Below are 13,329 nucleotides of genomic sequence, written 5' to 3'. Positions count from 1 at the left end.
CTAACCAGAAGATTGGCGGTTCAAACCTACCAGCCACTCCTCAAAAGGAAGATTGGGCAATCTACTTCCGTAGTGATACTGCTTTGAAAACTCAAGGAGGGGTCGCTGAGTCGGAGACAACTCGACGGCACATAATAACAGTAACAACAGGCAGAGGGAACAGCAGGAGCAATCAGCTTCAATACAACCCTGAGAAACTGTTGAGGCAGGACTCCTGTCACCATCCAACAACACCTAGCAAATATTCGTTGAATAGATTCATGGCTTCCCCTGGCAAATTGGTACATGCCTGGCATATGGTGGGGCTCCATCTCTCACACTACATCCCTGCACTCCTGGTCTTATGCCTGTGCTTTTTTCTTTGCCACCACACTAGGCTATGAGCTCCTGAGGATTCTGTAGCCAGTACCTAGCACAAGGCCAGCTCATGTTGGGTGCAGCAAATATCAGCTGAGTAAGGTTGGGTCAAAGCACAAAGAGCAGAACCCAGCTCCTCTCACTTTCCAACACAGCCTCTTTGTATGATATCAAATGACACCTGTGAGCAGGGGAATGCTATGGGTGATTCTTGTTCCTTGATGACCAGCTTGGACTTTTTTTTTTTTTTTTTTTGCCAATCCTAGTCTTCTTTTTTAACAGGGAATTATGTGTGCTGTTTCCAGGGGAATGAAGATCAAGCCAGGTTCCATGGGGAAGGCCATCTTACCCTTTGACATCCAGGTCTGGCCCAAGGGCATTGGCAGTGAGTGGATGGGATTTGGCTGGGGTTGGACCATGTGCAGCACCAGGTATCATAACTTGCTATGCTTCTCTGCCCCACTTATCCTTCCTCCTCTCTCCCTAAGTTTTGTCCAATTTCCTGTGGAGGCTCCCATTGAGAACTGCAGTATCAAGGGTACTAATGCAGCTTGCCCTGTCAGCTAGAGGCATCACACACAGTGAGTAGGAAGGCACTTAGAGGCAGTGCTGACAATTATGTACACCATATGGTGCCCTCAGTTTTCATTGAACAATGTGTTCTAGCAAGAAAGAACATTTGCAATGTCTATATGTACATGTTGATAGCAAGGACTGGGCAATGTTTCATTCTGTTATATATAAGGTCACTATGAGTTAACTCCACAGCAGCAACAACAGCATATGTCCATGAACCAAATAGTCCCATGACTTGGGTCTCACCATTTCCTGGTTTCAAAGATTTTGACCATTTGATTATATTTTCAATGGGGCTCCTCCACCACTATTCCCCTTCTATTATCCCCATGATGCTGCATGAATGAGCCAGGCACTCTTTGAGTGGGTCAGGAGGGTTGGAGGAGCTCTGCATGGTGGGATTCACAGGCCTCTTGTTCCAGATTATTGACAACAAAGGGAATATCCTGCCTCCCAACACCGAAGGAAACATTGGTGTCAGGATCAAGCCTACCAGACCCATTGGCCTCTTCATGTGCTATGAAGTAAGGACCTTCCATCTGCTCCCTCCTTGGCCCCAGAATCCCTGCAGGGAGCCTTGTGGGTAGTAAGGGGTGAATGTAACCTGCAACTTCCTCAGATCTTCTCCATTGCTCCAACTCAGTGATGCCTGCTGTGATTGACACCTCTCCCAAACCCAAAACTTATAGTATACTCTCACATTGTGGCCTCTCCTGACCCATCTGTCATTAAGGGTTGATGATGGCTTCAGGAGTACCAGACTTGGGCTCCAATGATCTCCTGTGGCTAATAACATAGGCTTTGACATTAAACACACAGAATTCAAATATTAACCATCCCACTTACCAGCAAATGACTTAACCTAAGTAAGCCTCCCAAAACCCATTGCCATCTAGTTGGATCTGACTCATAGCAACCCCTCCTTGGGTTTCTGAGGCAGTATGGTAGCATAGTGGCTAAGGCACTTGGCTGATAACCAGAAGGCTGGCGGTTCAAACCCACCAGTCACTCCTCGGAAGGAAGATGGGGCAATCTACTTCCGTAGTGATACTGCCTCGGAAACCCAAGGAGGGGTCACTATGAGTCGGGTCCAACTTGACGGCACATAACAACAACAACAACATCACTACGGAAGTAGATTACCCAATCTTCCTTCCGAGGAGTGGCTGGTGGGTTTGAACCACCAGCCTTCTGGTTAGCAGTCAAGTGCTTTAGGCTCTATCCCACCAGAGTGCCCAAGTGAGCCTCCACGGGGGTGTTATTATCCTTATTTTACAGTGTCTTAGTTTCTTAGTGCTGTTGTAACAGGAATAGCACAAGGGATTTTAATGAAGAGAATTTCTTTTTCTCACAGTTTAGGAGGCTCAAAGTCCGAATTCAGAGCACCAGGGTTCTAGGGGAAGTCTCTCTCACTATCTGCTCTGTGGGAAAATCTTTGTTCCTTAGTTCCTTAATGCTGTCCATGTGGGATTTATCTTAGAGTGATTAGCTTTAAGGCTTACCCTACACTGATATGTCTCCATTAATATAACAAAGAAAACTCTATTCTCAAATAAGATCACATCTATAGGTATAGGGGTTAGGATTCCAACACATATTTGGGAGATACAATTCAACCCATAACACAGAGGAAGAAACTGCAGCTTGGAACCATTGTGTGACTTCCTCATATCAAATAAATGACTGATCCAGATTCAAAGCCATATCTTTTGGGCCCAATGTCCCCACACTTTAGTTTGGGCAAGGAGACCCAAGGAAGAAACCCAAAGGTTATAGAAAACAGAGATAAGAAACCTGCTGAAACACATGATCAAAACAAACTTCAGTCCTCTCAGGTTAGTAGTAGCCATGAGTGGGAAATTCTCAGCTTCCAAGACTGGCCATGGACCTTGAAATCTGATCTCAGAGTCCATCTCCTTTCTCCAAAATCACAGTCATTGTAGGCTCTCCTGATGTTACACTTCTCCTACATTATGGCCTCAAGGTAGCGCCACTCCTCTTTAATATTATTGCCAGAAAAAAAAAAAAAAAAACCACCTGCAGGCCTTAGCCTTAATTCTCATTAGACAAACTTTAAGCTCGCATAAATGGGAAAATAACCAGAGTAACACACATAGACATCAGTGGTTCTCAACCTTGCGTGCACATTATATATTATTCTTGAAATGACAAAATTATAGAAATGGAGAACAGATTAGTCATTGCCAGGCGTTAGGGATGGGACAAGAAAAAGAGGAGGAAGAAGAGGAAGCAGGAAAGAGATGGGTGTGGTTACAAATAGCAACACAAGGGGTCCTTGTCATGATGGAATTACTCTGTATATGGACTGTGGTGGATACACAAACCTACCCACCAAACCAAACTGGACCCACTAACTAAGGACACACACACACACACACACACACAAATAAGTACAAGTAAAATGAGAAATCTGAGTAAGACTGGCCGATGGTATCAGTGTCAATGCCCTTGTGGCGATATTGAACTCTCATTTTGCAAGATGTTCCCATTGGGGCAAACTGGGTAAATGGTATACAGGATCTTTCTGCAGTGTTACCTGTTTGAAAACTAACATATTGTTGTGTTTTCAATGAAGGTTAACACAGCAAATTAGGTTCCTATTTAACAATTTCTACACAATTTGTTCAGTGACATAGGTTACATTTTACATAGTGTGTCAACTTTTTCATTATTTCCATTCTGGTTGTTCCATTTTCAGTAATCTAGTTTCCCTGCCTCTGTACTATTTCTTAAGATTGCATGTACATCTACAGTTATCTTAAAATAAGCAGCTTTACTAAAAAAAAAAAAAAATACCAGTCATATACCAAAATAGCACAATCAAATGAGATTGTATTTTGGGAAGGAAATTCATTTCGTATGTGTTCATTAAACTCATTGTCATCAAGTGAATTTCAACTTATAGCAATCCTCATTGGGTTTCCAAGGCTGTAAATCTTTATAGAAGTGGACTGCCTCATCTTTCTTTTGCAGAGCTACTGGTGGGTTTGAACCACTGGTTTTGGTTAGCAGCCAAATGCTTTAACCACTACTCCACCAGAGCTCCTTAAATGTTAAGACCACTCATAAAGTAGGTGCTGTGTGGGCACTGAGCTTATATCAGTGAATAAAAGAAACAGGGTTCTTGTTTCAATGGAAATTTCATTTTAGTGGTATACCACACAAAAGTGAGTAGTTTTTTAAATTATTAAAATTAGTTTAATAACATCCACTGTTGTTGGGCAGTAACATGTTACTAGTTGGGCAGTAACATGTATTGAGTGCTACAATCACAATACTTGCCCAAGTGCCTGGTAGTGTCTGGCATGACTTGAACCCATATCTGAGCCCTGACCATTACTGACCATCTCTATACCTTCAACAAAGGAGTGCTCTTCTCTTTGCAGAATGACCCAGAAAAGACAGCCCAAGTGGAATGTGGGGACTTTTACAACACTGGGGACAGAGCAACTATTGATGAAGAAGGCTACTTTTGGTTCATTGGGAGAAGTGATGATATCATCAATGCCTCCGGGTAGGTGTGGCTGGCCCTGGGCCAGCAGTGTCAGACTCAAATGCTTAATGGGATTTGGCTTGCCAGGTCATTCTTCCATGCATTGATGAGGGAACCCTCAGCCTAATTCCGAATAGAACCATGTCTACTGCCCTGGCCCAGAGCATATCTGTTTGTGCACCTCTTCCAAACCATGTGTCCAAAAGAATCCATCAAAATGAAGTTCAAGTGGGTCTAGAAGATGGAAACAAACTCGTAATAAGACATTATGAAATTTAAGGGGTGATGGGATTGGAACGTTTGCTTTGGTTCCCATTGGTTGGGGAAGCTTCTTTAATGCTGTGCTTCTCATGTGGGGCCCAAGATGCATGTCGTAGGAAAAACATAACAATAACAACAGCTAACCTTTACCTAGGATAGAGGCGCACTGGTGGCATAGTGGGTAAGGCATTTGGTTGCTAACCAAAAGGTCAGCAGTGCAAACCCACCAACTGCTGCATGGAAGTAAGATGAGGCAATGTAGTTCTGTAAACATTTAAAGCTTTGCTGCTATGAGTTGGAATAGACTTGATGGCAGTGGGGTTTTGTTGTTGTTATTGTTGTTTTTTTGGTTTGACTTAGGATGTGAAAGCACTCCCCTGAGCACTTTCTGCCTAGTGAGTCATTTAACTCTCCCATCAGTGCTATGTTGCTGTTGATAGCTGCCCTTGAATCAGCCACAGACTAATGGTTACCTCATGTATTACAAACAGAACTGATTCATAGGGTTTTCTTGGCAGATGGCCATGGAAGAAGCTACTCATTGGGTTCAAACTGCCAACCTTTGAGTTAGCAGCCGATCACAAACTTCTTGAGCCACCCTGGCTCCTTCAGCAGTATGAGGCAGATGTTATTTTCGCCTCCATTTTAGGATGAGGTAACTGAGTCCAGAGCAGTGAAGAAGGTTGCCTTGAGCCTCAAAGATATCACATGATGGAGCCAAGATTTTAAATGAGGTCATCTGTCTCTGAGGCCATGCCCTTAATCAGTACACTTAAAAAAAAAAAAAAATCTAAAGCTAATTATGTTTGTGCATGTGTGTGTGTGTGTGTGTGTGAATAAGATGCAAGGTTAAATGAACTCTTAAGATAAAATTTGAGGCTTTTAAGAAATTTCACACTGGTAGAAGTTGCCTGAGTCACAGGCTCAGAGCTCTGGGAAGACAAACATCTGCCCCCACTGTCATCTGAGGCCATGAGCCCTGGAGTGCACCCGAACCTTGGTACTTGCCAGCATAGAGTGTTGAGATCTTCATGTTTCAGGTCCATGACTCAGGCAGGTCATGAGTCGCCGGCTCCCTATGCCAGTAACCTCTGTGCCAAGGGGGGCTGTGACCCTCCAATTCCAATATTGGGCAGTGGGTCACCCCAATCTTGGCATCTGCCTCTGAACCTGTGAAGGAAAGAACAGCTGATCTTGCAGGTACCGAATCGGTCCCACAGAAGTGGAGAATGCCCTAGCAGAGCACCCAGCAGTGGCTGAGTCAGCCGTGGTGGGCAGTCCGGATCCTATTCGAGGGGAGGTGAGTAGAGGGCATGACGTGATCATGCCAGTGTGTGGGGACTGGGAAGCCAGAAGCAGGCGAAACGTCAAGGCACTATCTAGCCAGCCTTGGCCCTAAGGTGCAGAGACCCTAATTGGTGTGTGCGCACTTACACTGTGTGGTCAGCTGGCATCGTAGCCTCATCTGTGGCACTATAAATGTTTATGAATGGTGATGGTGATGACGATGACAGATAATATTTAATGAGCACTTACTATGTGCCAACTCATTTAACCATTTAACCCTCACAACAACCCAGTGAGTTAAGGACTCTTATTATTTATTTATTTATTTTAATGAATGGTATATATGGCTCCTGCTTTCAAGAAGCCCACCTTCCTTGAAGTGTTAGATATGTTTACACAATGAGAACATATATATACTGCAGATAATACAATTTGAATGATGTGTACATATCATTCACAGCATATAGAAACTCTCTACTGATAAATTTTTGTTGTTTTTGTTTTGTGACATTTACTGCAATCCCTCCACTGTCACAGCATTCTTCCCACTTCCTCCCTGTACTCACCCCTTCCCTTCATTCTTCCTTCCTATCCCTTCCCACCTTCCTAGCTCTATCCCTGGGTAGATGCTGTCCTCTAGATCTTATCTGCTTGACTGTTGCAATGAGTGCATTCCCTGCTGGTGTTACTGTTCACTTTACTGGCTTGTCTATCATTCTGCTGCCGGTTGAGTCACAGGGCTTAAGTTCCTAGCTTGAAGGTTGTCTAAAGGCCTTCATTATCTTGAGAGTTCCACCAGTCCTCATCGGACAGTAAACCTGGCCTTTTTTTTTTTTTTTTTAATGATTTTGAGATTTGTTCCACATTTTGTCCAACTCTACCCAGGACTCTTATTGTGATAACTTACAATTATATGACAATCCTGCTATAATAGTAATAACACTAATTTAGGAGTGGATGCATAGACAGACACTCAAACTAAATAGGAGTGGGAAGGCAAATGGGACTGCACCCACCTATATATATAAGTTTGACAGAGGCTATCTGTACATATATGTTTACATGTGCTGCAAATATATCCATGAATGTTATAGAGCATACAGGGGACAGAATTATGAAAACATCTTAGTCATAACCAGACACCTTGAAGAATGAGTCACTGGGTATGGAAGCCAGAGTCTCAGGAGAAACGAAGGTCAATTGGTATAACATAGTCCACAAAGACAATATTCTACATCCTACTTTGGTGAGTAGCAACTAGGGTCTTAATGTTTGTGAGTGGCCATCGGAAGTGCAACTATTGGTCTCCCTGCATCCGGAGCATAGAGTAAAGAAAGCTGAAGACAAAGAAAACAATTAGTCCAAAGGATTAATGGAGTTCATGAACAAGCCTGAGACCAGGAGAACTAGATGATGCCCAGTTATTATACTCTTTCCATAAGTATGGAACAGTCCTCGGATGGTACAAGCAGCCAGCTATTAATGTAAAGTCTGGTGGTTCGAATCCACCCAGTGGCACTTCAGAAGAAAGTCTTGGCAATCTGCTTCTGAAGATTACAGCCAAGAAAACCCTGTGGATCAAGTTTGCTCTGTGACACATGGTGTCACCATGAGTCAGAATCAACTCAAAAGCAATAGGCTTGGTTTGGTTTTTATAGATGAGAAAACAGGCATAAAGAACTTGCCTGGATCACACAGCAATGAACTGACAGAGCCAGGATAGGAGTCTAAGCAACATGGCTCCACAGCTTGTATTCCTTGATCCAACAACTATTTACTGAAAACCTACTATATACTGAGCCCTATGTGATTAAGCTGGGGATATAAATTAATCATCATCATCATCAATTGCCAACACTAATTACTCACTAGGTTCTATGCAGGGAACTGTACATACAATAATAGTAATAATTATGATACTACTACTTCTAATAATAATAATAATAAAAACCAAACCCACTGTCATCAAGTTGAATCCGACTCATAGTGACCTTTATAGGGTTTCCAAGGCTGTAAATCTTTACAGAAGCAGACTGCCTCATCTTTCTCCCATATGGTGGTTTTGAACCACTGACTTTTGGTTAGCAACCAAATGCCTTAACCACTACACCAGAGCTCTTAAATAATAATAGTAAATTTAAACTAGCCAAATGTTTCTCATGTATCATGAGTTGAAATCTTTACAGATACACAGTAAAGAATGAACTTTTATTACTCCCATTTCATAGAGAAGGAAATTGAAGTTAAGAGAATTTAATAATCTTCCAAGAACATAGAATGGTATGGGATGTACTAAGATTTGAACATGATCCTATCCTTTTTCAAAGTTTCCATGCTCTTATCAACTATATGGCTCAAGCATCATCTTTCTTTTCCATTCATTCAATAAACATTACAGTTTTGGTGGCACAGTGGTTAAGAACATGGCTGTTAACCAAAAGATCAGTGATTCAAACCCACCAGCCACTCTGTAGGAGAAAGATGTGGCTGTCTGCTTCCATAAAACTTTGGAAACCCTATGGAGTAGTTCTACTCTGTCATATATATAATGTTGCCATGTGAAGGAATCAACTCGGTGGTGAAGGTATATAGTTTGTTGGACTTTGCTCCTGTGCTGCAGGTGGTGAAGGCATTTATCACCCTGACCCCTCAGTTCCAGTCCCATGACCGGAACCAGCTCACCAAGGAGCTGCAGCAGCATGTGAAGGTAGTGACAGCCCCGTACAAGTACCCAAGGAAGGTGAGCATGACAGATGAATGGGTTCAGTCTCCTCCTCCCAAGTGGTTCTAGTGCTCAGCCATCCCAGGTCCTCAAGGGTGGCCAGGGCTAAGCATAGGTGACCAACAGCCCTAGCTTTGTTCACTGCGAAAGAAGTAATTTGATTTAAGGATGGGGTGGAATGGACGTCATTGGATGAGAACCTCCACTCTATGTCAGGAAGCCAAAAGGAACCCACTGTGACAAGTTAAGATAAAGAAGAAAATCAAACAAGTGTTCCAAAGATACATGTGCAAGGTTATTTATAATCCTGCAAAATCTGAAAAATAAATCCAAATCAGCAGATTCCAAACTTTCTGTAAAGATGATTCATAGTAAGAAGTACATTTTGTATTGCCACCCAATACATACATATATGTATATATGTATTCATATAACATACAAAATGTTATATAATGTTATGTATTCATATAACATGCAAAAGTTAATAAAACATTTATCCTCATAACTTGGAATACTTCAGTATTCTCTATTTTCCTTCATTTTTTAAAAATGTTGGTTGCAACCTATAAAATTCATTTTACAACTCACTGATGGGCCACAGTCTATGGTTTGAAAATCACTGATCTAAATGTCTCACATACAGAAATGATTCACTTATCCATGAAATTAACACCATCCTATACGATTCACATATTTTATTTTATTTTTTACACCGGAAGATCTCAGCAGTATATCATTAAAAGAAAAGTTCAGGACATGGAATCATATATGCAGTATGATCCTATTTGCTTAAAAATAGAGTTTGAAAGGATACAGAAGCCAAAGAGTTAACATTTGCTTCTTGTGTAATACTTTGCTGCATTGTTTGAATTTTTACAATTAATATGGTTAACATTTATTGATCACTTACTCTACCTGCTGAGCCCTGTAGTTAATGTAGTAGTATTTTATTTAATCCTTGTCACAACCTGCTGTAGCATAACTGTCCCATTCTACATAGAGGAAACTAGGACACAAACAAAGCTAATGGCCTAAAACTAAAGCTAATAAAAGGCAGAGCTGGAACTCAAACCCAGGTGTGTCTGACAAAAAACATTCACGCCAGGCTATATGCCTCATAACTTCCAGCATTATAGCATCACCCAAGTCACTATAGTAGGACAAGCTGCAGACAAGTATTGCAAGCATTAGCAGGACCAACCATGGTGAACAGGTTTCAGTGGAGCCTACAGACTATGATAGACTAGGAAGAAAGGCATGTTGATCAACTTCTAAAAATTAGCCAATGAAAATCCTATGGATCTAGTGCTGGAAGATAAGCTCCCTAGGTTGGAAGGCACTCAAAATACACAGTGACCCCAACAATGGGCTCAAGCATACCAACAATCATGAACATGGCACAGGATTAAGCCCTACTTCATTCTGTTGCCCCTGGGGTTGTCATGAGTCGGAGCTCACTGGAAGGCAACTAACAACTTCAACAATAACACTGCCACATAGAGAATAAAAAAGATGATGTACAGCACCAGGCAGACTAAGTTACACTGTGGATAACAAGCAGCCTTAAGTCTTAGTGGCTCATAATGATGTAAGTTTATTACCCTGGTCTTCTGGAACTTCTGCACCACATCGCCTCACCCTGGGACCAGGGTAAATATTCAGCCACCATATACAAATGTGCCAGGTGCTCTGGCTGATGGGAAGACAGTGTGGCCAGTCTCCCATCTCAGTGGTTCCAGACTCTTCTGCCTAGAGGTGACACACTTCACCTCCACTTACAGTCCATTGGCCAAAGCAAGTCACCTGGCCACATCCACCTTCTGGGAGTTGGGAAGAGAACTTGAAATACCCAATGAGCCCCATGAAGGCCACCACACATGGTGTCAGTTTGTCTGGGGTTTGAGTAGGGGATAAAGAGGGTGGTGGGGAATGGAAGGAAGTGACAGCAGGATTGAGTCAGCTTGGATTTGCTTTCTTCTCATCCAGGTGGAGTTTGTCCAAGAGCTGCCCAAAAGCATCACTGGCAAAATCAAACGGAGTGAACTTCGGAAAAAGGAGTTTGGGCAGATGAAATTGGCAGTCAACTCAGATCCTGAGTGACCTTGGACATGTTCTTCAGTTTCCCTAATATGGTGTGTGGGGGGTGTTGAGAGGGTTGATTTCAATGGGGATCAATAGTGCCAAGATTCCTCCATTCTTCCTCTTTGAAGTTAAATTCAGTCACTACACTTCTTCTAATTGCTCTGTCCCTTTGGGATTGCCCAGGTGAGCACTGGGACTGGGCTGGAGGAAATAAAAGACTAGCATCAACTATGCCTGTATTTTGTAAGTCTGTTCTGTGCTGGGTCTGTGCCAAGAGCTTCTCAGAATCTCCTTTCTAATTCTCCCCAACAGCCATCCATCTGGACTGGATGGATTCTCCTTCCTGAACCCAGTGCCATTCAGTCATCCCATGTGCCTATTCCATGCCCAAGGACACTGGGCAGGAGAGAAACTCCATGTGGTCCCAGGATCCAGCCCTGCTGAGCTCTTTCTGGACCCTACAGGAGGGTGAGCCCAGAGATGGGGTCTGGAAAGGCATCTGGGTCTTGACCCTTGCTTGATGGCTGTACTCACTGGCCAGATAGTCCAGCACCTGCCACCATCCAATGGCCTAACACCTTTGTGCCTGACAGCAATGTAACTGCTGCTGCTGCCACCTCCTTACCTCCTTTGTCCAGGAGCGACGCAGTGAGTGAGGGGGTCAAGAGTCACAAGGACAGTCCCAGTCCTTCCCAGGTATGCCCACTCATTCATCCCTAACTAGGGCTTTAGAAGACCTACCCATCAGGTTTCCCTAGAGATATTTCCCACTCATCCCTCCCTAGGGATCCAGGAGTCCCACAACCGTCCCACTGTCTTCCATGTACTTACCCACTCTCGGGACAGACAACCCTGCAGATCCAAGCCAGGGGTCTAGGGCCCCCTTAGTCCTTCTGCAGGGGCCCACAAGACACCCTTCCCACTCCTATAACACTCTTTAGACTGGGGGATCCTATTAACTGATGCTTCACTATCTCCATCTTTGAGGCCTGAGGTGGGTCCACCAGGATGACACCAGAGATTGAGAGGAGCAGGGTCAGAAAGGAGGAGAATAGCCATACTGTCTCTTCTCACCCAGTCCAGGAGTGGCCCTCAGAGAAGTCTCCTCTGTGGCTGACATTCCTGAGGCATACAGACACACAGACACACACTCAGTGGGAAGTGTTCAGACATGATGAGCATGAAGACACAAAGAAAAGAACCACCTAGACTCACCCAAGCACATGAGTATGGGCTTATGGATGGACTCACACAGCTCCACAGGGCAGACCCAGGCAGAGACATGGAGGGAAGCACACACACACACACACACACACACACAAGACAGCCCCCCAGGGCAAACTCAGATGCATAATGGACACATGCACACAGATTCACACTCAGGAGCACCCAAAGGAGCAAATTCACACACACACGGATCCAGAACACAGACACTCCAGCAGGGACACAATGCCCAGATACATATACACAAGCACAAAGCCATGTATGGATTTATATTAGCTCATTCACTGACACAGACCCACAAACACAAACACACAGAGAGAGAAGACCACTAAGACACCCACAACAGCTACAATGCATACATTCACAGATTCGGACACTCAAAGACAGCCACACAGATTACACACGCGCAGACCTTTGGCCCTACAAGACATCACAGATGGCCCTGACACTCCTAGCAGAAGCCACTGCAGGCAAACATGAACTGCCCCACTGAAGCAAACAAGGAAAAACAATGTTTTTCTGATTTCAAATTCATGCTGGGGCCCTTTGGCGGGCTATGGCCAGGATGCTAAAATTCCACATAGCAGCCAGGATGGGGTACCTCTGGGAAGAGCCCCTGGGCATGAAGCTGGGACTAGAACCCTGTTGGGGTGCCCTTGGAGTGTAGGTGTTCTGTGGGGCTTGGTGGATCTAGAAGTCAAGTGAGGCCACAAGAATTGTTACTATTCATAAGTGTTGTGATGGTTAATTTGGTGTGTCAATTCTACCTGTGTATGCAAATGTAAGGAAAGGCAAGGGGCCTGTTCTAGAGATTAACAGAGAAATTTCACAGTTAATTTAAAAAAAAAAAAAAGCATATTCCACATATGAGTAACATTGCAAATAATGGGAACTCAGAATACTTAATTGTACTCATTCAAAACCTGTACACTGATCAAGAGACAATTGTTCAAATGGAACAAATTTCAACACATGTGCAGCAGGGTTATATCCTTTCACCATGTTTATTCAATCTGCATGCTAAAAAATAACCCTAGAAGCTGGGCTATATGAAGAAGAAAACACATCAGTATTAGAGAACACTCATTAACAATGTCAATAATCAGTTTACACAAACTTGCTTGCCAGAAATGAAGATAACTTAAAGTACGTACTGATGAAAATCAAAGACCACAGCTTCAGTATGGATTATACCTGAATGTGAAGGAAACAAAAATCCTCCCAATTGGAGCAATAAACATCATGATAAATGACAAAGAAATTGAAGTTATGAAGGATTTCATTCTATTTGGATCAACAACTAATA

General features: G+C 43.2%; 1 protein-coding gene across 1 annotated transcript in view; it reads left to right on the top strand.

Annotated features, from left to right (window-relative positions):
* The window catches only part of LOC103213191 (acyl-coenzyme A synthetase ACSM1, mitochondrial-like), a 34,907-nt gene extending 24,090 nt beyond the window's left edge, over nt 1–10,817 (top strand). Inside the window, exons 7-12 of the mRNA XM_007959054.1 lie at nt 640–720; nt 1,356–1,457; nt 4,341–4,468; nt 5,909–6,008; nt 8,616–8,735; nt 10,704–10,817. Coding sequence (XP_007957245.1) covers nt 640–720; nt 1,356–1,457; nt 4,341–4,468; nt 5,909–6,008; nt 8,616–8,735; nt 10,704–10,817 — 645 coding nt within the window. The remainder of the gene's footprint in view (nt 1–639; nt 721–1,355; nt 1,458–4,340; nt 4,469–5,908; nt 6,009–8,615; nt 8,736–10,703) is intronic.
* The last annotated feature ends 2,512 nt before the right edge of the window (nt 10,818–13,329 follow it).

Source organism: Orycteropus afer, unplaced genomic scaffold (assembly GCF_000298275.1).
Source record: "Orycteropus afer afer isolate SDZICR_OR568_19922 unplaced genomic scaffold, OryAfe1.0 scaffold01389, whole genome shotgun sequence".
In the NCBI taxonomy this organism is placed as follows: Eukaryota; Metazoa; Chordata; class Mammalia; order Tubulidentata; family Orycteropodidae; genus Orycteropus; species Orycteropus afer.
This window is presented reverse-complemented; position numbering and strand designations above follow the sequence as displayed.